The sequence below is a fragment of the Globicephala melas genome, chromosome 14, assembly GCF_963455315.2.
Source record: "Globicephala melas chromosome 14, mGloMel1.2, whole genome shotgun sequence".
Lineage (NCBI taxonomy): Eukaryota > Metazoa > Chordata > Mammalia > Artiodactyla > Delphinidae > Globicephala > Globicephala melas.
In genome coordinates, this window is record NC_083327.1 from 52,353,638 (window position 1) to 52,376,801 (window position 23,164).

General features: G+C 37.5%; 1 protein-coding gene across 1 annotated transcript in view; it reads left to right on the forward strand.

Moving 5' to 3' along the window:
- The window catches only part of RNF217 (ring finger protein 217), a 128,026-nt gene extending 106,596 nt beyond the window's left edge, over positions 1 to 21,430 (forward strand). Inside the window, exons 4-6 of the mRNA XM_030853544.3 lie at positions 14,187 to 14,388; positions 19,071 to 19,142; positions 20,533 to 21,430. Of these exons, the coding sequence (XP_030709404.1) occupies positions 14,187 to 14,388; positions 19,071 to 19,142; positions 20,533 to 20,606 (348 nt within the window). The 3' untranslated portion in view covers positions 20,607 to 21,430. The remainder of the gene's footprint in view (positions 1 to 14,186; positions 14,389 to 19,070; positions 19,143 to 20,532) is intronic.
- Positions 21,431 to 23,164: the final 1,734 nt, after the last annotated feature.

Below are 23,164 nucleotides of genomic sequence, written 5' to 3' on the forward strand. Positions count from 1 at the left end.
TCTGGGCCCTTTCAGATCTTATCAACTGGGAGAGGGTTTGAGCAGAGACATATAATTAAAGAGTTTGAAAATAGAGAGTGAGAAATACTCACTCAAGCAAGTACAGCTTGCTTCTCATTTCATGGATACAGTGCCTTGAATATGCTGTGCTGGGAATGGTCTCCCTACCTCCAAGTCTTCTTAACGGGTGAATTTAACTTATTCTTCATTTCTCGGATCAACTGACACTTCCTTAGAGGAGCCTCTTCTGACCCTTAGACCAGATCAAGCTTCTTAAGTATTCTCTTCATACCTTATCCTTTTCCTTCATAGCTTATGAGTGTCTATTTATTTGCAGAATTGATTATGTCTATCTACAGCTTAGACTAAAATCTCCTTAATGGCAGAAGCCATGTCAGATTTTATCAATGGACAAATAAATATTTATTGAGTGAATGAATGAATGTTTCCCGGAGAAAGACAGTTGATCTGGATGTTTCAGTAACATGGGGTTGTCGGTATATAGCTCAGCAGTAGAATATTTGACTGCAGTAACATGGGGTTGCTGTCAACTGAGGAAGAATTGAGAGGTGAGTAAGAAAAGCAGTGAAAATATTCTTTTAAGAAGCTTGGTTAAAATGGAAGGGTGGGAGTAATCATAGGCTAGAAGGTCATGTGGAATTAAAGGAAGGATTTATTAGGATGGGGAGACACCTGAGCTATTAGCTGGCTAAGTCGTGCAGTCACAGAGGGGAAAGGGGAAAGATGAACGGGAAAGAGGGGAAAACTGACATCTGGAGATTTCTGAGAACATGGGGTGTGGGGCTAAGGGAAGTACGGTAAAGAGAAGGAAGAAAATTAGGGGCTAATTTGTAGTACACTCTACCGTGAGGAATGAGAATCTGACACTTCTTCAAAGAATTTGTCATCATAAATCAATCATGAGACTGAAATGTGTACGAAATTTCCTATAACTAAGAAAACCAGGACATTGGAGGACAATTAGAGTATTGGCTTTAAAAAGCTAACATAGCAGGAGACACCAAATGATTTTGAAATCATCTTATATATTTTTTGCAATGTAGTTTACCATAATAGAGGCCACCATGTTTGACATGAAGATGAGGATTCATTCTGCTTATCTATCCCTTCCCTTTCTTCTCCTTCTAATTTTTGATAATTATTATTTTAGCTCTTCTTTTGATTATCTTTTACCTTTAAATAATATACTCTAATCTTGGTTCAATAGTCTAACAATTTTAGGTGATATATGAGGATCTAGCCCTCCTACAACTCTTTCCACTTCTCTATTTCCCATTTTCTGTAAGCTGTAACTTTGTTTTTATATTGTCAAATTTAATAACATTCACATTCTATTCTAATATAATATTTAATACTTCTGTTATTTCTAAAGGATAATTCTAAAATGGGAAAACCAATTGGGTATTTACATAATCAAGAACATATAATTATGGAGCAAAGATTACATTTCCTTTTCCATGAGATCACAACTTCTAGGAAAAACGCCTTCTGTATCTTTGCTCACTGTCAATTACTTAATCATGCTGTAGTTTGTTACGCCTCATATTTGGAACTTACATGCCTTTCATTTTGTTTTGTTTTTCCTGAAAGTCCTTACTGTTTTTCTTTCTTCCTTATTGGGAATAGAAATACCACTTTATTTCTCATGTTATTTAATATTTAGCTCCTCAGGAATTTTATTGCTTGGTGTATATTCCATTGTTATTTTTTTGAAGATGTTCTTGAAACCAGCTGACTTCCTGTTCTAAATTGGACTGATTGCTTTTCAGCTCTTTTGCTGAGATTTCTTACAACTTTTTTGGTATGTGGTAACACTGTCTTTTCTTGATTTGCGCATTCACTTAATGAAGTGGTTCCTTAAGTCATGGCACCAGAAAAGGAACAGAGGAGTCTTAGCATCTCTGGAATTGTTTCATTTTTACCCCCATATATTAATTATTTTGTAATTGGACAACAATTGTAGGTTCATGTTTTTAATGAGGTCTTTGAAGGCTTTGTGTAGATGTTTGCTTTTTAAAAATCCCTGTGTTGAAGAGCCTAGGGGCAAGACAGGAATAAAGACGAAGACGTAGAGAATCCGACTTGAGGACATGGGGAGGGGGAAGGGTAAGCTGGGACGAAGTGAGAGAGTGGCATGGACATACATACACTACCAAATGTAAAATAGATAGCTAGTGGGAAGCAGCCGCACAGCACAGGGAGATCAGCTCAGTGCTTTGTGACCACCTAGAGGGGTGGGATAGCGAGGGTGAGAGGGAGATGCAAGAAGGAGGGATATGGGGATATATGTATACGTATAGATGATTCACTTTGTTATACAGCAGAAACTAACACACATTGTAAAGTAATTATACTGCAATAAAGATGTTAAAAAAAATCCCTGTGTTATGGAAAATTGGTATAGTGAGATAAGTAAGGAACTGAGAGTTACTCATGGGATTTTTTAAAACTTTCCTCATAATTATTGCTTCTAATTAATTCCCCCCATATCAAAGCCATTGAGGCAAATATATATATTAAAATAATTTTATACATAGAGTAAATTATTTGTTGGGAACAATAATACATAACAGTTAATTTACTTATCATTTCCTGCTTAAAGAATAAAATAAGCCTTCAATTCTTGGTGAAAGTGGAGATAAATACTTGTGGGCAGATGTGTACTGATTTAGTTATAAAATAGGTTGGATATGTAGCAGTTCATTTATTGTTATTCTTCCACCTTATAATTAAGAAGAATCTGTATGAAAATAGAAAGCTGCATTCTAGTTTTTTTTTTTTTTTTGGTTTTTTTTTGTTTTTTACATCTTTATTGGAGTATAATTGCTTTACAATGGTGTGTTAGTTTCTGCTTTATAACAAAGTGAATCAGTTACATATATACATATGTTCCCATATCTCTTCCCTCTTGCGTCTCCCTCCCTCCCACCCTCCCTATCCCACACCTCTAGGTGGTCACAAAGCACCGAGCTGATCTCCCTGTGCTATGCAGCTGCTTCCCACTAGCTATCTATTTTACGTTTGGTAGTGTATATACGTCCATGCCACTCTCTCGCTTTCTCACAGCTTACCCTTCCCCCTCCCCATATCCTCAAGTCCATTCTCTAGTAGGTCTGTGTCTTTATTCCTGTCTTACCCCTAGGTTCTTCATGACATTTTTTTTCCTTAAATTCCATATATATGTGTTAGCATATGGTATTTCTCTTTCACTTTCTGACTTACTTCACTCTGTATGACAGACTCTAGGTCCATCTACCTCATTACAAATAGCTCAATTTCGTTTCTTTTTATGGCTGAGTAATATTCCATTGTATATATGTGCCACATCTTCTTTATCCATTCATCTGATGATGGACACTTAGGTTGTTTCCATCTCTGGGCTATTGTAAATAGAGCTGCAATGAACATTTTGGTACATGGCTCTTTTTAAATTATGTTTTTCTCAGGGTATATGCCCAGTAGTGGGATTGCTGGGTCATATGGTAGTTCTATATGTACTTTTTAAGGAACCTCCATACCGTTCTCCATAGTGCCTGTACCAATTCACATTTCCACCAGCAGTGCAAGAGGGTTCCCTTTTCTCCACACCCTCTCCAGCATTTATTGTTTCTAGATTTTTTGATGATGGCCATTCTGACTGGTGTGAGATGATATCTCATTGTAGTTTTGATTTGCATTTCTCTAATGATTAATGATGTTGAGCATTCTTTCATGTGTTTGTTGGCAGTCCGTATATCTTTTTTGGAGAAATGTCTATTTAGGTCTTCTGCCCATTTTTGGATTGGGTTGTTTGTTTTTTTTGTTATTGAGCTGTATGAGCTGCTTATAAATTTTGGAGATTAATCCTTTGTCAGTTGCTTCATTTGCAAATATTTCCTCCCATTCTGAGGGTTGCTTTTGGTCTTGTTTATGGTTTCCTTTGCTGTGCAAAAGCTTTGAAGTTTCATTAGGTCCCATTTGTTTATTTTTGTTTTTATTTCCATTTCTCTAGGAGGTGGGTCAAAAAGGATCTTGCTGTGACATATGTCATAGAGTATTCTCCCTATGTTTCCCTCTAAGAGGTTGATAGTTTCTGGCCTTACATTTAGGTCTTTAATCCATTTTGAGCTTATTTTTGTGTATAGTGTTACGGAGTGATCTAATCTCATATTTTTACATGTACCTGTCCAGCTTTCCCAGCACCACTTATTGAAGAGGCTGTCCTTTCTCCACTGTACATTCCTCCCTCCTTTATCAAAGATAAGGTGACCATATGTGTGTGGGTTTATCTCTAGGCTTTCTATCCTGTTCCATTGATCTATCTTTCTGTTTTTGTGCCAGTACCATACTGTCTTGATTACTGTAGCTTTGTAGTATAGTCTGAAGTCTGGGAGCCTGATTCCTCCAGCTCCGTTTTTCGTTCTCAAGATTGCTTTGGCTATTCGGGGTCTTTTGTGTTTCCATACAAATTGTGAAATTTTTTGTTCTAGTTCTGAGAAAAATGCCAGTGGTAGTTTGATAGGGATTGCATTGAATCTGTAGATTTCTTTGGGTAGTAGAGTCATTTTCACAATGTTGATTCTTCCAATCCAAGAACATGGTATAACTCTCCATCTATTTGTATCATCTTTAATTTCTTTCATCAGTGTCTTATAATTTTCTGCATACAGGTCTTTTGTCTCCTTAGGTAGGTTTATTCCTAGATATTTTATTCTTTTTGTTGCAGTGGTAAATGGGAGTGTTTTCTTGATTTCACTTTCAGATCTTTCATCATTAGTGCATAGGAATGCCAGAGATTTCTGTGCATTAATTTTGTATCCTGCTACTTTACCAAATTCACTGATTAGCTCTAGTAGTTTTCTGGTAGCATCTTTAGGATCCTCTATGTATAGTATCATGTCATCTGCAAACAGTGACAGATTTACTTCTTCTTTTCCAATTTGGATTCCTTTTATTTCCTTTTCTTCTCTGATTGCTGTGGCTAAAACTTCCAAAACTATGTTGAATAAGAGTTGTGAGAGTGGGCAACCTTGTCTTGTTCCTGATCTTAGTGGAAATGCTTTCAGTTTTTCACCATTGAGGACTATATTGGCTGTGGGTTTGTCATATATGGCCTTTATTATGTTGAGGAAAGTTCCCTTGATGCCTACTTTCTGCAGAGTTTTTATCGTAAATGGGTGTTGAATTTTTTCAAAAGCTTTCTCTGCATCTATTGAGATGATCATATGGTTTTTCTCCTTCAATTTGTTAATATGGTGTATCACGTTGATTGATTTGCGTATATTGAAGAATCCTTGCATTCCTGGAATAAACCCCACTTGATCATGGTGTATGATCCTTTTAATGTGCTGTTGGATTCTGTTTGCTAGTATTTTGTTGAGGATTTTTGCATCTATGTTCATCAACATATTGGCCTGCAGTTTTCTTTCTTTGTGACATCTTTGTCTGGTTTTGGTATCAGGCTGATGGTGGCCTGGTAGAATGAGTTTGGGAGTGTTCCTCCCTCTGCTATATTTTGGAAGAGTTTGAGAAGGATAGGTGTTAGCTCTTCTCTAAATGTTTGATAGAATTCGCCTCTGAAGCCATCTGGTCCTGGGCTTTTGTTTGTTGGAAGATTTTTAATCACAGTTTCAATTTCAGTGCTTGTGATTGGTCTGTTCATATTTTCTATTTCTTCCTGGCTCAGTCTTGGAAGGTTGTGCTTTTCCAAGAATTTGTCTATTTCTTCCAGGTTGTCCATATTATTGGCATAGAGTTGCTTGTAGTAATCTCTCATGATCTTTTGTGTTTCTGCAGTGTCAGTTGTTACTTCTCCTTTTTCATTTCTAATTTTATTGATTTGAGTCTTCTCCCTATTTTTCTTGATGAGTCTGGCTAATGGTTTATCAATTTTGTTTATCTTCTCAAAGAACCAGCTTTTAGTTTTATTGATCTTTGCTATTGTTTCCTTCATTTCTTTTTCATTTATTTCTGATCTGATTTTTATGATTTCTTTCCTTCTGCTAACTTTGGGGTTTTTTTGTTCTTCTTTCTCTAATTGCTTTAGGTGCAAGGTTAGGTTGTTTATTCGAGATGTTTCCTGTTTCTTAAGGTAGGATTGTATTGCTATAAACTTCCCTCTTAGAACTGTTTTTGCCGCATCCCATAGGTTTTGGGTCGTCGTGTCTCCATTGTCATTTGTTTCTAGGTATTTTTTGATTTCCTCTTTGATTTCTTCAGTGATCACTTCGTTATTAAGTAGTGTATTGTTTAGCCTCCATGTGTTTGTATTTTTTACAGATCTTTTCCTGTAATTGATATCTAGTCTCATAGCATTGTGGTCGGAAAAGTAACCTGATACAATTTCAATTTTCTTAAATTTACCAAGGCTTGATTTGTGACCCAAGATATGATCTATCCTGGAGAATGTTCCATGAGCACTTGAGAAAAATGTGTATTCTGTTGTTTTTGGATGGAATGTCCTATAAATATCAATTAAGTCCATCTTGTTTAATGTATCATTTAAAGCTTGTGTTTCCTTATTTATTTCCCTTTTGGATGATCTGTCCATTGGTGAAACTGGGGTGTTAAAGTCCCCTACTATGAATGTGTTACTGTTGATTTCCCCTTTTATGGCTGTTAGTATTTGCCTTATGTATTGAGGTGCTCCTATGTTGGGTGCATAAATATTTACAATTGTTATATCTTCTTCTTGGATTGGTCCCTGGATCATTATGTAGTGTCCTTCTTTGTCCCTTCTAATAGTGTTTATTTTAAAATCTATTTTGTCTGATATGAGAATTGCTACTCCAGCTTTCTTTTGGTTTCCATGTGCATGGAATATCTTTTTCCATCCCCTTACTTTCAGTCTGTATGTGTCTCTAGGTCTGAAGTGGGTCTCTTGTAGACAGCATATATATGGGTCTTGTTTTTGTATCCATTCAGCCAATCTGTGTCTTTTGGTGGGAGCATTTAGTCCATTTACATCTAAGGTAATTATCGATATGTATGTTCCTATTCCCATTTTCTTAATTGTTTTGGGGTCATTATTGTAGGTCTTTTCCTTCTCTTGTGTTTCTTGCCTAGAGAAGTTCCTTTAGCAGTTGCTGTAAAGCTGGTTTGGTGGTGCTGAACTCTCTCAGCTTTTGCTTGTCTGTAAAGGTTTTAATTTCTCCATCAACTCTGAATGAGATCCTTGCTGGGTAGAGTAATCTTGGTTGCAGGTTTTTCTCCTTTCATCACTTTAAATATGTCCTGCCAGTCCCTTCTGGCTTGCAGAGTTTCTGCTGAAAGATCAGCTGTTAACCTTATGGGGATTCCCTTGTGTGTTATTTGTTGTTTTTCCCTTGCTGCTTTTAATATGCTTTCTTTGTATTTAATTTTTGACAGTTTGATTAATATGTGTCTTGGTGTATTTCTCCCTGGATTTATCCTGTATGAGATTCTCTGTGCTTTCTGGACTTGATTAACTATTTCTGTTCCCATATTAGAGAAGTTTTCAACTATAAACTCTTCAAATATTTTCTCAGTCCCTTTCTTTTTCTCTTCTTCTTCTGGAACCCCTATAATTCGAATGTTGGTGCGTTTAATGTTGCCCCAGAGGTCTCTGAGACTGTCCTCAGTTCTCTTCATTCTTTTCTTTATTCTGCTCTGCAGTAGTTATTTCCACTATTTTATCTTCCAGGTCACTTATCCGTTCTGCTGCCTCAGTCATTCTGCTATTGATCCCATCTAGTATATTTTTAATTTCATTTATTGTGTTGTTCATCATTGCTTGTTTCATCTTTAGTTCTTCTAGGTCCTTGTTAAATGTTTCTTGCATTTTGTCTATTCTATTTCCAAGGTTTTGGATCATCTTTACTATCATTATTCTGAATTCTTTTTCAGGTAGACTGCCTATTTCCTCCTCATTTGTTAGGTCTGATGGGTTTTTATCTTGCTCCTTCATTTGCTGTGTGTTTTTCTGTCTTCTCATTTTGCTTACCTTACTGTGTTTGGGGTCTCCTTTTTGTAGGCTGCAGGTTCGTAGTTCCTGTTTTTGGTGTCTGTCCCCAGTGGCTCAGGTTGGTTCAGTGGGCTGTGTAGGCTTCCTGGTGGAGGGGACTAGTGCCTGTGTTCTGGTGGATGAGGCTGGATCTTGTCTTTCTGATGGGCAGGTCCACGTCTGGTGGTGTGTTTTGGGGTGTCTGTGGACTTATTATGATTTTAGGCAGCCTCTCTGCTAATGGGTGGGGTTGTGTTCCTGTCTTGCTAGTTGTTTGGCATAGGGTGTCCAGCACTGTAGCTTGCTGGTCGTTGAGTGAAGCTGGGTGCTGGTGTTGAGATGGAGATCTCTGGGAGATTATCGCCGTTTGATATTATGTGGAGCTGGGAGGTCTCTTGTGGACCAGTGTCCTGAAGTTGGCTCTCCCACCTCAGAGGCACAGCACTGACTCCTGGCTGCAGCACCAAGAGGCTTTCATCCACATGGTCAGAATAAAAGGGAGAAAAAGTAGAAAGAAAGAAAGAAGGAAAGAAAGAGAGAGAGAGAAAGAAAGGAGGGAGGGAGGGAGGAGGGAAAGAAGGAAGGAAGGAAAGAAAGAAAGGAGATAAAATAAAATAAAGTAAGAAAATAAAATAAAGTTATTAAAATAAAAAATAATTATTAAGAAAAAAATTTTTTTTTAAAAATTGGACGGATAGACCCCTAGGACAAATGGTGGAAGCAAAGCTATACAGACAAAATCTCACACAGAAGCATACACATACACACTCACAAAAAGAGGAAAAGGTGAAAAAATCATAAATCTTGCTGTCAAAGTCCACCTCCTTAATTTGGGATGATTCGTTGTCTATTCATGTATTCCACAGATGCAGGGTACATCAAGTTGATTGTGGAGCTTTAATCCGCGGCTTCTGAGGCTGCTGGGAGAGATTTCCCTTTCTCTTCTTTATTCTCACAGCTCCCAGGGGCTCAGCTTTGGATTTGGCCCCGCCTCTGCATGTAGGTCGCCGGAGGGCGTCTGTTCTTCACTCAGACAGGATGGGGTTAAAGGAGCCGCTGATTCAAGGGCTCTGGCTCACTCAGGCCGGGGGGAGGGAGAGGCACAGAGTGCGGGGCGAGCCTGCGGTGGCAGAGGCCGACTGACGTTGCACCAGCCTGAGGCGCGCCATGCGTTCTCCCGGGGAAGTTGTCCCTGGATCACGGGACCCTGGCAGTGGCGGGCTGCACAGGCTCCCTGGAAGGGGGGTGTGGATAGTGACCTGTGCTCGCACACAGGCTTCTTGGTGGCGGCAGCAGCAGCCTTAGTGTCTCATGCCTGTCTCTGGGGTCCGCGCTGTTAGCCGCGGCTCACGCCCATCTCTGGAGCTCCTTTAAGCAGCGCTCTTAATCCCCTCTCCTCACGCACCAGGAAACAAAGAGGGAAGAAAAAGTCTCTTGCATCTTCGGCAGGTCCAGACTTTTCCCCGGACTCCCTCCCGGCTAGCCACGGTGCACTAACCCCCTGTAGGCTGTGTTCACGCCGCCAACCCCAGTCCTCTCCCTGCGCTCCGACCAAAGCCGGAGCCTCAGCTCCCAGCCTCGACTGCCCCGGCGGGTGAGCAGACGAGCCTCTCGAGCCTCTCGGGCTGGTGAGTGCTGGTCGGCACCGATCCTCTGGGCGGGAATCTCCCTGCTTTGCCCTCCGCACCCCTGTTGCTGCGCTCTCCTCCGCGGTTCCGAAGCTTCCCCCCTCCACCACCCGCAGTCTCCGCCTTCGAAGGGGCCTAGTGTGTGGAAACCTTTCCTCCTTCACAGCTCCCTCCCACTGGTGTAGGTCCCGTCCCTATTCTTTTGTCTCTGTTTATTCTTTTTTCTTTTGCCCTACCCAGGTACGTGGAGGGTTCCTTGCCTTTTGGGAGGTCTGAGGTCTTCTGCCAGCGTTCAGTAGGTGCTCCGTAGGAGTTGTTCCACGCGTAGATGCATTTCTGGTGTATCTGTGGGGAGGAGGGTGATCTCCGCGTCTTACTCTTCCGCCATCTTCCCCCTAAATGGTCTAGTTCTATTTTTTAAGATAATTTGTGGGCATTTTATTAAACTAAATGTAAACAACTTGCAGAGGGCAGATACATATATTGATTACTCTCTTATTACAGGTGTTGATATGTACTATAAAGAATGTCATAGGCCCAAAAACGATCCGTGCTGACATTTCTGTCTACTACTATGTGGACTTAATATCAATCTCATATTAAAGAAATATCTGGCATATCCTGAACATTTTATCTCATGGCTCGTAAATGTAGAGCTATGTAAGCGACATTTAGGGCTTAAATATTCAACTCCTTACATATCAGCCATCCTTATTTGGTATAGATGGAGAGAAGAAACCCTGTTAGTGATAACAAATCAGATGATGTTTGTGGCTTATGGGTAGTCAGTTTAATGGGTTAGAGATATCTCATTTGTCTTACTCTGTCTCCATCCCTTAAGTAAGAACAGAATTTTGTTGTTGTTGCGGCACGCGGGCCTCTCACTGTTGTGGCCTCTCCCGTTGCGGAGCACAGGCTCCGGACGCACAGGCTCAGCAGCCATGGCTCACGGGCCCAGCCGCTCCGCGGCATGTGGGATCTTCCCGGACCGGGGCACGAACCCACGTCCCCTGCATCGGCAGGCGGACTCTCAACCACTGCGCCACCAGGGAAGCCCAAGAACAGAATTTTGATGCTGAATTATAGCCACTTGGGTGATTGGTATGTTTTTTAGCAGAGCTAATCTGATGAATGTTTTGAAGCTATAATTTAAAAAACGTTTAAAACTTCACTGAGAAATAAAATGGACTTTACATAAATGTAATTTAAACCTACTTTTTAAGGCTCTATGTTTTAAAAACAAAAATGGCATTGTCAAAGTGTGACCTTTAAAGATATATTCAGGGAAGTCGTTTATCATATGAAATTTATTAGCCTCTGGGTGTTAGGAGTTCAAAATTACAACTTGCTTCTTAGCAAATGTGAAAAGTAATGTCTTCTGTTACAAGTTAACTTGCATTATGTCAGTTCATTTCTCTTTTAGCATGAAGTTATAAAATATTCATACATAATCAATATATATTTACAATAGTATTAAAGGAAGCACTGTGTACTTGATAGTTGGAAATTATGAAACCATTTTCATGATTAAATCATCGCCATTATGTGAGTAAAATATTCAAATTAATCTATAGAACTATATAATCCTGCAACGTACAAGGTTCCTGTAGAGTATTGTCAGAACTTAGAATTTATCACTTCTTGTGCAGAAATATGTTTGGACTCACAGTATATTAGTTGCCTGCTGTGTTTCAAATATTATTTTAGAAATGAGGAAAGACTGTTAAAAGAGGCTAAAAATTGCAGTCTTCACTATTTAAATGAAATAATAAGTATACCATGTAAAGATTTTAGAACACAATGAAACAATATTACAAGCAGATATAAAATGACAGTAAAAATGATATGTGAAATTTTGAGGCAAATGAACTGTCAGTGACAAGTTTAACTTATTAGAGCAAGTTTCTTGTCAGAAAAATTTTTGACATTATTTTAAAGGAAGAATGTGAACAGGCCCAGAGAGCAGCTAAAACAAGCAGAAAGACTCGAATATGTCTCGTACAGAAGGGCAGACATGACTACTCTGTCAGTTAGCAAAGAATACAATTGACCCTCTGGTTTTATCTTAACGTTTATAATAAGAGGCTGCTTAGCATAATAAAGAAACAGACAAGAATCAAAATACTTTCTCCATTCATTCAAGCAGATTACTTTTCTGAGCTCTGGTTATGAATAAGCATGCCAGTCTCATGGTGTGGTCATGAGGCTTAAAGGCGCTAAGCTAGGTACAGTGCTTGGCATTTAGTAGGCTCTAAACAAATATTAGTCCTTTTCCCTTTACAGGTCACATACAACACTATGCTATGTGGCCAGGAAATCTGTTAAGCTTTAATTACCTCCATATTAAGAGCAATTACAGTATACAGTCAAAAAGTTGAGCATATGATTAAGTAGCCTTTATTTTGGGTGCTCAGCTGCTGTCTCTGAACACGTTTTCTCCTAGTGCTCAGGTAGTTTAAAGGATGAGAAATAGTTCAAAGTTTCAGTAGGGCCTTAGCCTACCTCATTCCTTAATGCCATCTGCTGTGCTAAATGGACGTGGTCATAGGAATTGTTCTTCAGAATCATTCATAGAAACAGGTGCAGTGGGGAGACTAAGGGAGAAATTACCAGGAAGCTAAAGAACTCAAACTGCAGAGACCTTCACCTGCTCAGGTCTCCTTAGGCCTTGTATCTAATTTGCATTTGTAATTTACATGCTTCTCCTTTAAGAGGGCCCCCCAATTAGATAACCTTCAGGCCCAACAAAACCTGGGTCGACTCTCACTGGACTGTCAGGTAAAAGAATTCAACGTAATTGAAAAAGATGAGGTGGCCAATAGCAGAAAAAACAAATTTTGCTTCTACTGACCAAATGTTGATTGGTAGTTACCCTTAACCACAGATGCTTATATGCCCTTAACCGCAAGCTAGCCCTCACCTATCCAGGAAGGTACTCTAGTCTAGCATCAGCCTAAGAATCACCCAATTGAAGAAGTGAGAAAGGAGATCACCTGGCAATCAGGGAGTGTCAGTTGCATTGCCCTGGTATTTAGTTTCTCACATTTTTAGGTGGGTGAAGGGGAAGGGATAGATGGAACCAGTATTATACTGATCTGACTTAATGTGTGCCCCCAAAATGTTTTAGTCACTGTATGTATATTATCACATTTTTATTCTCATGTAAGTAATATCATCTAAATTGTAGCTTGGGAGATAAGAAGTAACCTCCGTACTTACCTGTAACTTGACAGCAACAACAGAGGGAGGTGCTTAGTTGCACAGGTAGCATTGTATACACAGTCCTGTACAAGCATTTGCAAATGAAATTAGAGCTGGAAACTAAAATGGTACTGCAAATACACTTACACCTGCTATCATTTCTTTCCACAACAGGATTTCTTTTCCTTGACATTTATTTACAAAAATTTTACATAATCCTTTCTTTTAAGGAATCCTCTTCATCTCTTCTTATTCCCCAAGCCACCTCGTTCTTGCTGATCATAGCATCAACAAAACATACCTTCACAGCATTTTTTAAATTTGAATTTTATTAATTTTTTTATACAGCAGGTTCTTATTAGTTATCTATTTTATACATATTAGTGTATATATGTCCATCCCAATCTCCCAATTCATGCAACCACCACAACCAACCACCCCCCCCGGCTTTCCCCCCTTGGTGTCCATACGTTTGTTCTCTACATCTGTGTCTCTATTTCTGCCTTGCAAACCGGTTCACCTGTACCATTTTTTATAGATTCCACATATATGCATTAATATATGATATTTGTTTTTCTCTTTCTGACTTACTTCACTCTGTATGACAGTCTCTAGGTCCATCCATGTCTCTACAAATGACCCAATTTTGTTCCTTTTTTATGGCTGAGTAATATTCCATTTTGTATATGTACCACAAGTTCTTTATCCATTCGTCTGTCAATGGGCATTTAGGTTGCTTCCATGACCTGGCTGTCGTAAATAGTGCTGCAATGAACATTGGGGTGCATGTGTCTTTTTGAATTATGGTTTTCTCTGGGTATATGCCCAGGAGTGGGATTGCTGGGTCGTATGGTAGTTCTATTTTTAGTTTTTTAAGGAACCTCCATACTGTTCTCCATAGTGGCTGTATCAATTTACATTCCCACCAACAGTGCAGGAGGGTTCCCTTTTCTCCACACCCTCTCCAGAATTTGTTGTTTGTAGATTTTCTGATCATGCCCATTCTAACCGGTGTGAGGTGATACCTCCTTGTAGTTTTGATTTGCATTTCTCACCTTCACAGCATTTTAAATTGCCTCCTAATCATTGAGTTCGATGCATGTCTGGAAAGATAAGTGAGTTTTCTTTGGGATGTGTTTGTTTATATCTGTATTATTCAAAATAAGTCAACAGCTTGAGCACCTGAAATGTTATTGAGCTTTACACATGTTTAAAATGTTTGATACAAAGGTGGCCTGGGAGAGCATGATAATAAGCAAACTTACAGCCTCAGGAATGCTTTGTAAGGCTTTTATTTTGGTGAAACTAGTAACTGTTATTCCATACATTTGCCAGATTCTACTTTATAAAAAATTTAGTAACCTTTTTTTTCTTTCACTCTTTCGCTGGTACAGATCCACATCCAGAGAACGGAAGGGTGTGACCATATGACCTGTTCACAATGTAACACTAATTTTTGTTATCGATGTGGGGAGAGATACCGCCAGCTCCGTTTCTTTGGAGACCACACATCAAACCTCAGTATATTTGGATGCAAATACCGCTACCTCCCAGAGAGACCTCATCTAAGGAGACTAGTGCGAGGGTCAGTCTGTGGTGAGTGTCTGACGTGACTTATACAATCTTCCCCAGGAAGGAAGCAGTGGTGATGATAGAACTTAGGAATGTAATAGAATAGCCATGACAAATCTCAGCACCTGCCAGGTATTCTAGTAGAGCCTTTAGCTCAAAATAGGAGGAAGAATGTTTTCTCTCCTTTTGAGTTTAAAATAAAAAACTTGTTTGTTAGCAGGGCACTGCTTACATGAGCAAGCAGATTTTGTTCAAAAAACAAATAATTTATTACACTGCAGAAATATGAAGTCATTAGTCTTCTGTAAGCCACTTACCTATTGTAAGCCACTTGATGAAAGGGGACAATGTCACATTTCTTTTGTAGTGACAGTACCTAGCAGTGGGTCTTAGGCATATCCTCTATTCATCCATGGAAGACAAACAGTGCAATTTTAAAAATCCCTATGTTTCAGAGTCTTGTAATGGAGTTCCATTGTACCTATATAGTTGATAAGCCATTGTATATATTTGTATGTATTTTCTCTTGTATTAGTAGTTAATATTAATAGCTAACAGTTAATTAAATGAGCATCAAATGCCCTCATTGCATACAAACCCAAGTTTAAATATCCAAGTGCAATGCTTTTATGGATTGAATTTTTTACCCCTTTCTTCGTCCTCAACAACACACAGTCTCATATACAAATATGCAAAGATAAACACGGATTCCTGCTCTGGCCTAGTGTCACCACCTCTGAGTGATGCAGTGTTCTTCTGGCCTAATAGTTCTTCCAATGGCTCCCTACTCCTCTGGAATATACCTACTGTGAGATTTCTTTCTTTTTCATCATGCAGAACTCCATTATTTCTTTCTCTGGCAGTCTTTCTCATGTATACACAATACTTTTTAACATTGTCTACGTTTCTTGCTTTCTACTTACTTGTGCCTGGTTACTTTGTGAGCCTATCTTTATATCACTCTTTAGCCCTCCATCACTTCATTACTATTGTAAACCGCTGTCCTCGCTAGAATCATGTCAGGCTAATCAGAACAAAGCTGATGGTAATAATATACTTCTGTCAGGTAAACAATAGAACATATATTTTAAATTTCATTTTATCATGGGGAAACCAGTGCCATCATTTTCTAAAATCTTATATGATATCTATAAAAACACCCTTACTGAGCTTTAATTAAACATAATTTCCCACAACCAACAGCATTCAATATAGTCAAGATTGGTTTTAATGATTTTCAGTGCTTTTCTGTTTAGTTGCTTATAACGGTATATATTATATTTATATAACCAATATATACTTACTAGTTAAACAGACTTTAGAGGGATAGCTAGGGAATCTAACCACTATTTATAACAATATTACCATGAGAAAACTAACTGCAAAATTAAGTTTTGAGCTGTAACCTATTTGTAAGTCAGTCTGTACATACAGAAAGCAACCTAAAAACCAAAATCCTTACATTTCCTGCACTGTTAGTCCTTTCCTTTCCTACTTCAATGCCATTTTGTGGCAAAGTGTTTCCTTTCATTTTTGTTTTAAATAACCTTTGATTTGACCATGCTTTTTTTTTTCCTTTTCGTTTTTCTGTTTAGTCATTCTTAAATAAGGAAAGTCATTTCCTGCCCTATTTGTTCAATAATATTTTGGGTGCATTCTCTTTGAGTCCTTTCACCATTTGCCTAGATGCCACTAGAATTCTCTTTCCAGGTCATAAAATAGAGTCAAGATATTTAACAGACTGTAGAATGGACAGCCCATAAACATTGTCAGCAGGGAAGTGTTTTCTTTGTACAGTCGTCTCTGTTTTTATTTTTAATTTTATGGTTAGCTTTCTATAAATGGTTTTCTTTTGGGCCCATTTTCTTTTCTGTGTATGTGTGTGTACTCGTGTGTATCAGGATGAACCTGACAAAGGAGGGAGCAGCTGGCCCTATGATAAGCTCTCCCTCCTACACATATTTTTGCACCTCCAGCACAGCCGCCTCGAACTGCTATTGGACCATCACTCCAAGTATAGCAGGGAAATGTGGACTTTTTTCCTGTGGACAAACAAGGAAAAAATACAATAATTCATGTTACCCATTACATTTTACAAAATCAGACAGAATGATTTTATAAGCAATGTTTTTAAATAAAAAGAGCAATTTAATTTCAAACATCTCATCCCTACAAAAGGTAGGAAAAGGTGTTACTCTGTAAGTCCCAAGGTTACCTTCTCCCTGCCATGGAAGAGAGTAGATGGATAACAGCAAAGCCCTCCTGCCCTCCATCCTTGCATGATGGAACCCAGTTTGCTCCTCAGTTTGGGACCACAGCCTGCAGATGTCCTTGGACAGAGACAGAGAAAGGGCCTGCCCTCCTCTCACAGCTGGAGGTTGGAAAACAAGGATGGTCATGTGACCATCTGCCCAGCCATAGATCAGAGGTTCTGCCTCTAGAGAATAAGGGAGAACAGCGATTTGAGGGGAATTAGCAGCCTCTGACATGCAGGTATCTCCCTGGTAGGGAGTAGGTAGGTTATTCAGTGAATGGTGTTGGGAATAAAAGTGACAGAAAGAATGCTTTGTTCTCATATAATTCCATACAAATATTGAAAATATTACATTAAAACATATAATAATAAAGAACATACAAGTCCTTAACTGATTTCTAGTTGGCAAATAATTTATATGAACAAAAGCAATGGAGGCCCCCCCTCCAAAAATAAATATCACATTTTTCAAAAAGAAAAGAAAAAAAAAAAAGAAAAGAAGTCTGGAACCAGAATTGAAGAAATACAGATAGCCAATAAACATGTTTTAAAAGATTCAGTGTTATTAGTAGTCAGAGAAATGTAAAAAATGAAATTTTTTTCTGGATATTGATTAGCAAATATTTTGTCGAGTTAATACTCTATGCTGGACATCCATACTCTATTGAACGAACTGGAAATTTTGTGCAATTCTTTTACAAAGAAATTTGATAATAATGTGAAGGATATTTTAAAACATGATAAAACATCTAGGTTGACAATGGTTTATTTGCAAGTATAATTTTAAATAGCAGAAAAGGGAACAAAAAATAAATACTAAAATATTTAAATAAGCTAGAATATATGGATATAATAGAATACTATTTCAGCTATTGAGAATGGTATTTTAAAAGAATTATTATTGAGCTAGGAATTAGAGAATCTGTGCTTAAATGTCCTCAAGACAGTTTCAAAGGTAGACTTAACGTGTACTGAACATTGATTGCATGATTGTAATAAGTTTATTACTTCCAAAAGAGAAAGAGCACATATCTGGTTATTTGAGTTCTGTGATATTTGCAAATAAAAAAAAATAGTGCTGTTACTTTGCAGTCATGTTTCATCACTATTATGAAAATATATTGATAATTACTTAAAAAGGAAACATGAATGAGCTCACTGAGCTACGTGTGTAGGAAAAAAACCAGATTCTTTTACAATATGCAAATCAATATAGTATAAACTCAAGTGTAGCTTTAAGAATGTACAAAATGTAATTGTTCAATGTGATTTAGTATTACTTGATTGATTCTGTCATTGGTGAAAAATGTAAGTAAACCCCATGGTTAGACATTGTGTCAATTGAATGGCAGTTTTTTCAAAATTAGATATTAAAAACTGTATTTTTTAATCTATGTTTTTTCTGTGGTTCCAAAGCCCCTTTCTTAAGAATAAAGAAGTTAATATTTTTCTGACAAATTTCCAACAGATGGCTGCATTATGTTTCTGTTTTTTAATGTAATTGGTTATTCCAAATTACTGTCCTTATTTATAGAATGGTGTTGCTAATTTATTTTCAACAGCTAAGGGAGTCTACTGCAAAGTCCCTCCATTCCTTCCTCTTCTCTTGTTGTGTTTGGGTTGTACAGCTATTGCTGTCACATGTCTTAAGATCAAGATTACTATGTAATGACAAGATATTAACTACTAGCCTCTATTTTTGTGCTAGTGCCTTTTAACGCTAGTAGTATTCCAGTTGTGAATTCTGTGCTATAACTAGAGTTTATTGTAATCACTGCTCAGTTATTCATTTAGAAAAAAAGTGCTGGTTGATGCCATTTGGCATCCTTATAAGTGCTTCCTTTCTAAGTTTGTTAAAATGATTCATTTGAAAAACCTTCAATATATTGTATGTTTATTGGGAATTTTTTCTAACAATGGTATTGAAACATCCCATTTGTAATTCAGTGTATTAGGTGTTCATATAGTTAGTTTATTTTGGACCCAGGAAATAAATAAATCACATTTTCAGATGTGGACTTGGGCACAGCCCTCTGTAGCACCTACTAGCTCTCCATTTTGTGAGCTAATTAGATTTCCTCCTGCCAGCTCAGAATGTCACTCCTTTCTTAATCTTTCAGAATTTAAAAAATTTAAAATGGAAGAGATCTAAAGGAAAAACACAAAGATGAATGGTCCTGGTGGAATAAAGCGAACCAGTAGTTTTGGTGTTTTCTTGCTTGTAAAGGATGATTTATGTGATGTATGACACGTGTGCCCAGGACTTGAGTGAAGTTACTGAACTTACATATGTGTATTTGTTCTACACCTGATACATTTCCTTAGAGAAATATTGCCTTAATTTTAATGAATCCTTAAAAAATAACATACATTGTGATATTAAAAAGCATTGCTGAAATTGTTTTTAGTTTTAGTTTAAGACTCTCTAAATGGTTTGCCTTTTGTTTTCCAGCTGGAAAATTATTCATTGCACCTCTAATTCTGGTCTTGGGATTAGCACTAGGGGCCATAGCAGTTGTAATCGGTAAGAAATACTTAATGTATCTGAGATGAGAATTCTCTGAGTGCCACAGAGAGCATATGAGTGTAAATGTAATAGTGAGTCAGTGTTAAGTGTAGATGGTACCTGTTCCATGCTTGCTCGAAATAAGCAATCAGTACATGATTTATAGATTCAGAGGAGCGTGTTTCGTACAGGGTGTATTTGTGTGACACTTTCTCAGTCCATGAACACTTTGATTCATGTTTCTTATAAAGCATTATTAGTCCCCTTTTAATACAAAAGTTAATGTAACTAGTATCTTAGCAAAAGATTCCAGTAGACGAGAACCCAGATTTTCCAATTCTGAGTTCAGGTTGGAACATTGAAGAAAAGAGGCTCTGTTACACCTTTGGGTCTTCGGTTAGTTCTAGTAAAAGGGTTCCCTGGGTCAAAAAGATGCTTTTGATGTGGATAGGAACACGTACCCAGCATATACTTGAGCACTAACAAATAGAAAATGTATCAGTGATAAATATAGTTTTATTCATACAAGTATATTAAAATATGTACTTTCCAGCAATGGTTCTCAGACTCTGGAGTGCTTTATAAGAACCTTGAGGGTTGGTTAAAAAACAGGTTCCTGGTTCCTACTCACAGTTTCTGATTCAGCGTAGGGGCCTAGTTCTAAAAAGTTAGGTGATGCTGATGCAGGCGGTCCAAGGATCCCACTTTGAGAACCATTGCTGTAGAGGATTTAAAATTAGACACTAGAGCTAAAGGCTGCTGTGATGATTGTTCCACATAGTAGATGGGATTTCTCTTTTTTCCTAAGTAAATTGATTTTTATATGTAAAGTTCTGTTTAGCAAGTAATTTGCATGTGCAGGACAGATAGAATTATAAGGTAACTAACATTTAAGTTCTTACAGTGAATGAGGCTTTATGAAGTAAATACTATTATTATCTGCATTTTACAGTTGAGGAAATTAAGGCTTTCCTAGGACCTCACAAGTGGTAGAACTGGGAATCAAAGCTGACATTTGCTCCACTGCCCATTTTCTTAAGTAACATGCTATATGGCCTGAAACCGAAGCATGAATATCAGTGTGCAAGTGATATGACTAGGGATAATAAAGAAGATTTAAGTTTTGATATTTTGATAAAAAACATTCATATCCAAACTGGTGTCACAGACTTCATTAAAAGGGGGAGAAGGAGCTGAAGAAAAATAATAAAGAATGAAATCTTGAAGAACTAAGTACATTTCATAGCATAGGTATCTTCCCTCTTTTCATTTTCATGTATTACTAAATAATGATTATTTATAAATAGCTTGTAAAATAAAAATTTGAAAATAGAAAATTTTCAAATCTATGATACTAAAAGCCTGTCCTCTTAATTAGCTTTAATCTTTTTTTTTTTTTAATCCCCAGGTTTATTTGTATTTCCTATCTATTGCCTTTGTAAAAAACAGAGAAAACGATCACGGACAGGAATGCACTGGTAAATGCAGATGATTTCATCTGACTACGCTGGTCCGGGTAGGAGCTACACAGAATTATACACCTGTCTGAGGGTCACTTCTTGAAAACTACCAAGAGGACCCTTTTGCCATCTCTTCTCCTGTGTTCTGTGCAGGCCACAATGCCTCTAGCTCCGGTGCATTCCCGACATGGTATCCTGTCCTTTCCTTATACAGATTGCTGCTTTTACAAAATGGTCACTTTCATAGACTATAAACATCTATATCATAACTCTGATCTTCTTAATGGTTCTTGGAAGAAAGTATTTTAATTAGAACCAGTTATCCTCAGAACTGTCTGAGCATGCATCTCCTGAGCATTGCTTGGACGGTCTTTGTACCTGAATCTCCCTCCATGCCCTCTTCTGAGACTTGGTGTGAATAACTGAAGGTCCCACCTGTACCAACAAGCAAGGCCACTTTTCAGAAGATGAAGGCTCACCATATGCACCAATTTTCATCCGTGACCCAAGCAGTATAATTCCTTCATCCTTCAGATGCTATAATTGTTAAAAATCTCAATGCCCAAAAGGGAACTAATGAAACTAAACGAATGAGAAGAATCATAGTTACTGAAGTGTATATGTGTAGGGGTGTGAATGTGTGTGTATATACATATCTATATTAAAACTAGGTCCAATACCTTGTACTTGTCAAGTTCCATGCCTACACTATTTTTCCACATTTTCATAGACATATTTAAAAATGATTGTTCCTTTGTGGGCATAATTTGGTAATGTACTGAATTAAAGTCAACGTACACAACAGGCTATTTTGATGTTGACCATTTCTATTTCTTTCTCTTTCTCTTTCTCTCTCTCTCTCTCTCTCTCTCTCTCTCTCTCTCTCTCTCTCTCTCTCTCTCACACACACACACACACACACACACACAGAAATTTGTGCAGTGTCACCTCAAGGATTATCAAACTTTATAAACTGATAAAACTAATAGGCTGCTTCTAGGAAATTCTCAAGACCTGAACGTTCTGTCTTCTTTTTCAGATTTCTTATATGTTGGCATACTTGCTTCACTCTATAATGAATTTAAATAAGTGTGCTGTAGAGAGAACTGCTGAGGCCTTTAAACATATCCCTATTCTGCTAATTTTTTAACCAACTTGTGATTACAATAATTATGCTTTAGGTTAAGCATATGATATTGTTTAAAACCCCACCCTCTCACCTCTCCTTTCCCTCTCTCTCTCTTTTACTCCTCAAGTTTTTCATAAAAACAAATACTGTTTTTGAAGGATTTTTCTTATGTTTATTGCTCAAATGCATAATAATGTGTTGGTATCTTCTTATGGAGGGGTGATTTAAAACAAAACTTTTTGTGTTCCTGGGTTTATCTAAAATATAAACTGCTTTTGGAGAAGGAAACAAAAAAAAAATGAAAAAAATATTTTCAGGATGTTTTACCAAGCTGAGAAATCTTTAAAAATAAGAAAAGGACAAGTAACTAAACTGTGTTTTTTTTTGTTTTCATCACGAATGTTCATCAGCAGAAGGGAATTAAAGACCTCTAAGAAGCTTAAAGTTTCCACTTGTCTCCAGATCCTTAACATTAGCTATTGGCGTAGATGTAGCATTTATTCTTCAACAACCTTTTCTGAATTGAAATAGATTATGTGATAAAACATGCATTAACATGGATAGTTTGTCTTGTTGGGCTCCAGAGTATAAGAACATTTATCATTCTTATTTGATCTGGAAAGTCTGTAATAGTGAAGTTTGCTTTCATGGATAACAAGCCAGCACTTCCATCCTTTTCTGAGTAACGCTCAGAAAAGCTATACTTTGGACTAGTCTATTTCCAGTTAGAGGAGGGTGTGCCATTTATGGCCTGGAATAGCATATTTCTAAAGCATAACATGATACAAGAAGAATCTAGTTTCACAAATTCCTCTTTCCATTCATCCAACCATCTATCCATCCAACAAATATTTATTGAGTGCCTATTCTACTTGCTCTAGTATTAAAACTGAGAGAATGGGAATTTCTAGCCCTAAATCCGTGTAATTCTGTTATAAAAGTGCTTAATTTATGTAAATTGCCCTTTCCTAGACTTGGGTGTTAGTTTGACAATGTGTGAATATGATTAATTCTAAATCTAGTGGATGTGTTTATGTATGTGTATGTATATATACTTAGACATATACATAGCTGTATATGAATACATATATACCATCTAGCTAAATAATATACTCTCTGGTCCTGGATAATCTATTTTCTTAGGTTATTGTATCTGTTGTCTTTGGCCTACTCAGGGATTTTTATTCCTTTCTTTGAATAATTTATCTTTTGGAGATATTTTTATATTATTTGGAAATGTTCCAATTTTCCACTTACAGAGCGGCGTTTGTTATCAGTGAAGGCTCTTTCATCAGCACTCACGATAGTGTGCACAGTGCTCACAGGATTTTCATTTTTCTATTGCATAGATTTAAAAAAATTAACATGTGCATTTTTCGCTTTCAAAGTTGGTATATATCAGGCCTTTCCCTGCTAGTGACTTAAAATAGTTATTTGTGAATTTTTTTGCT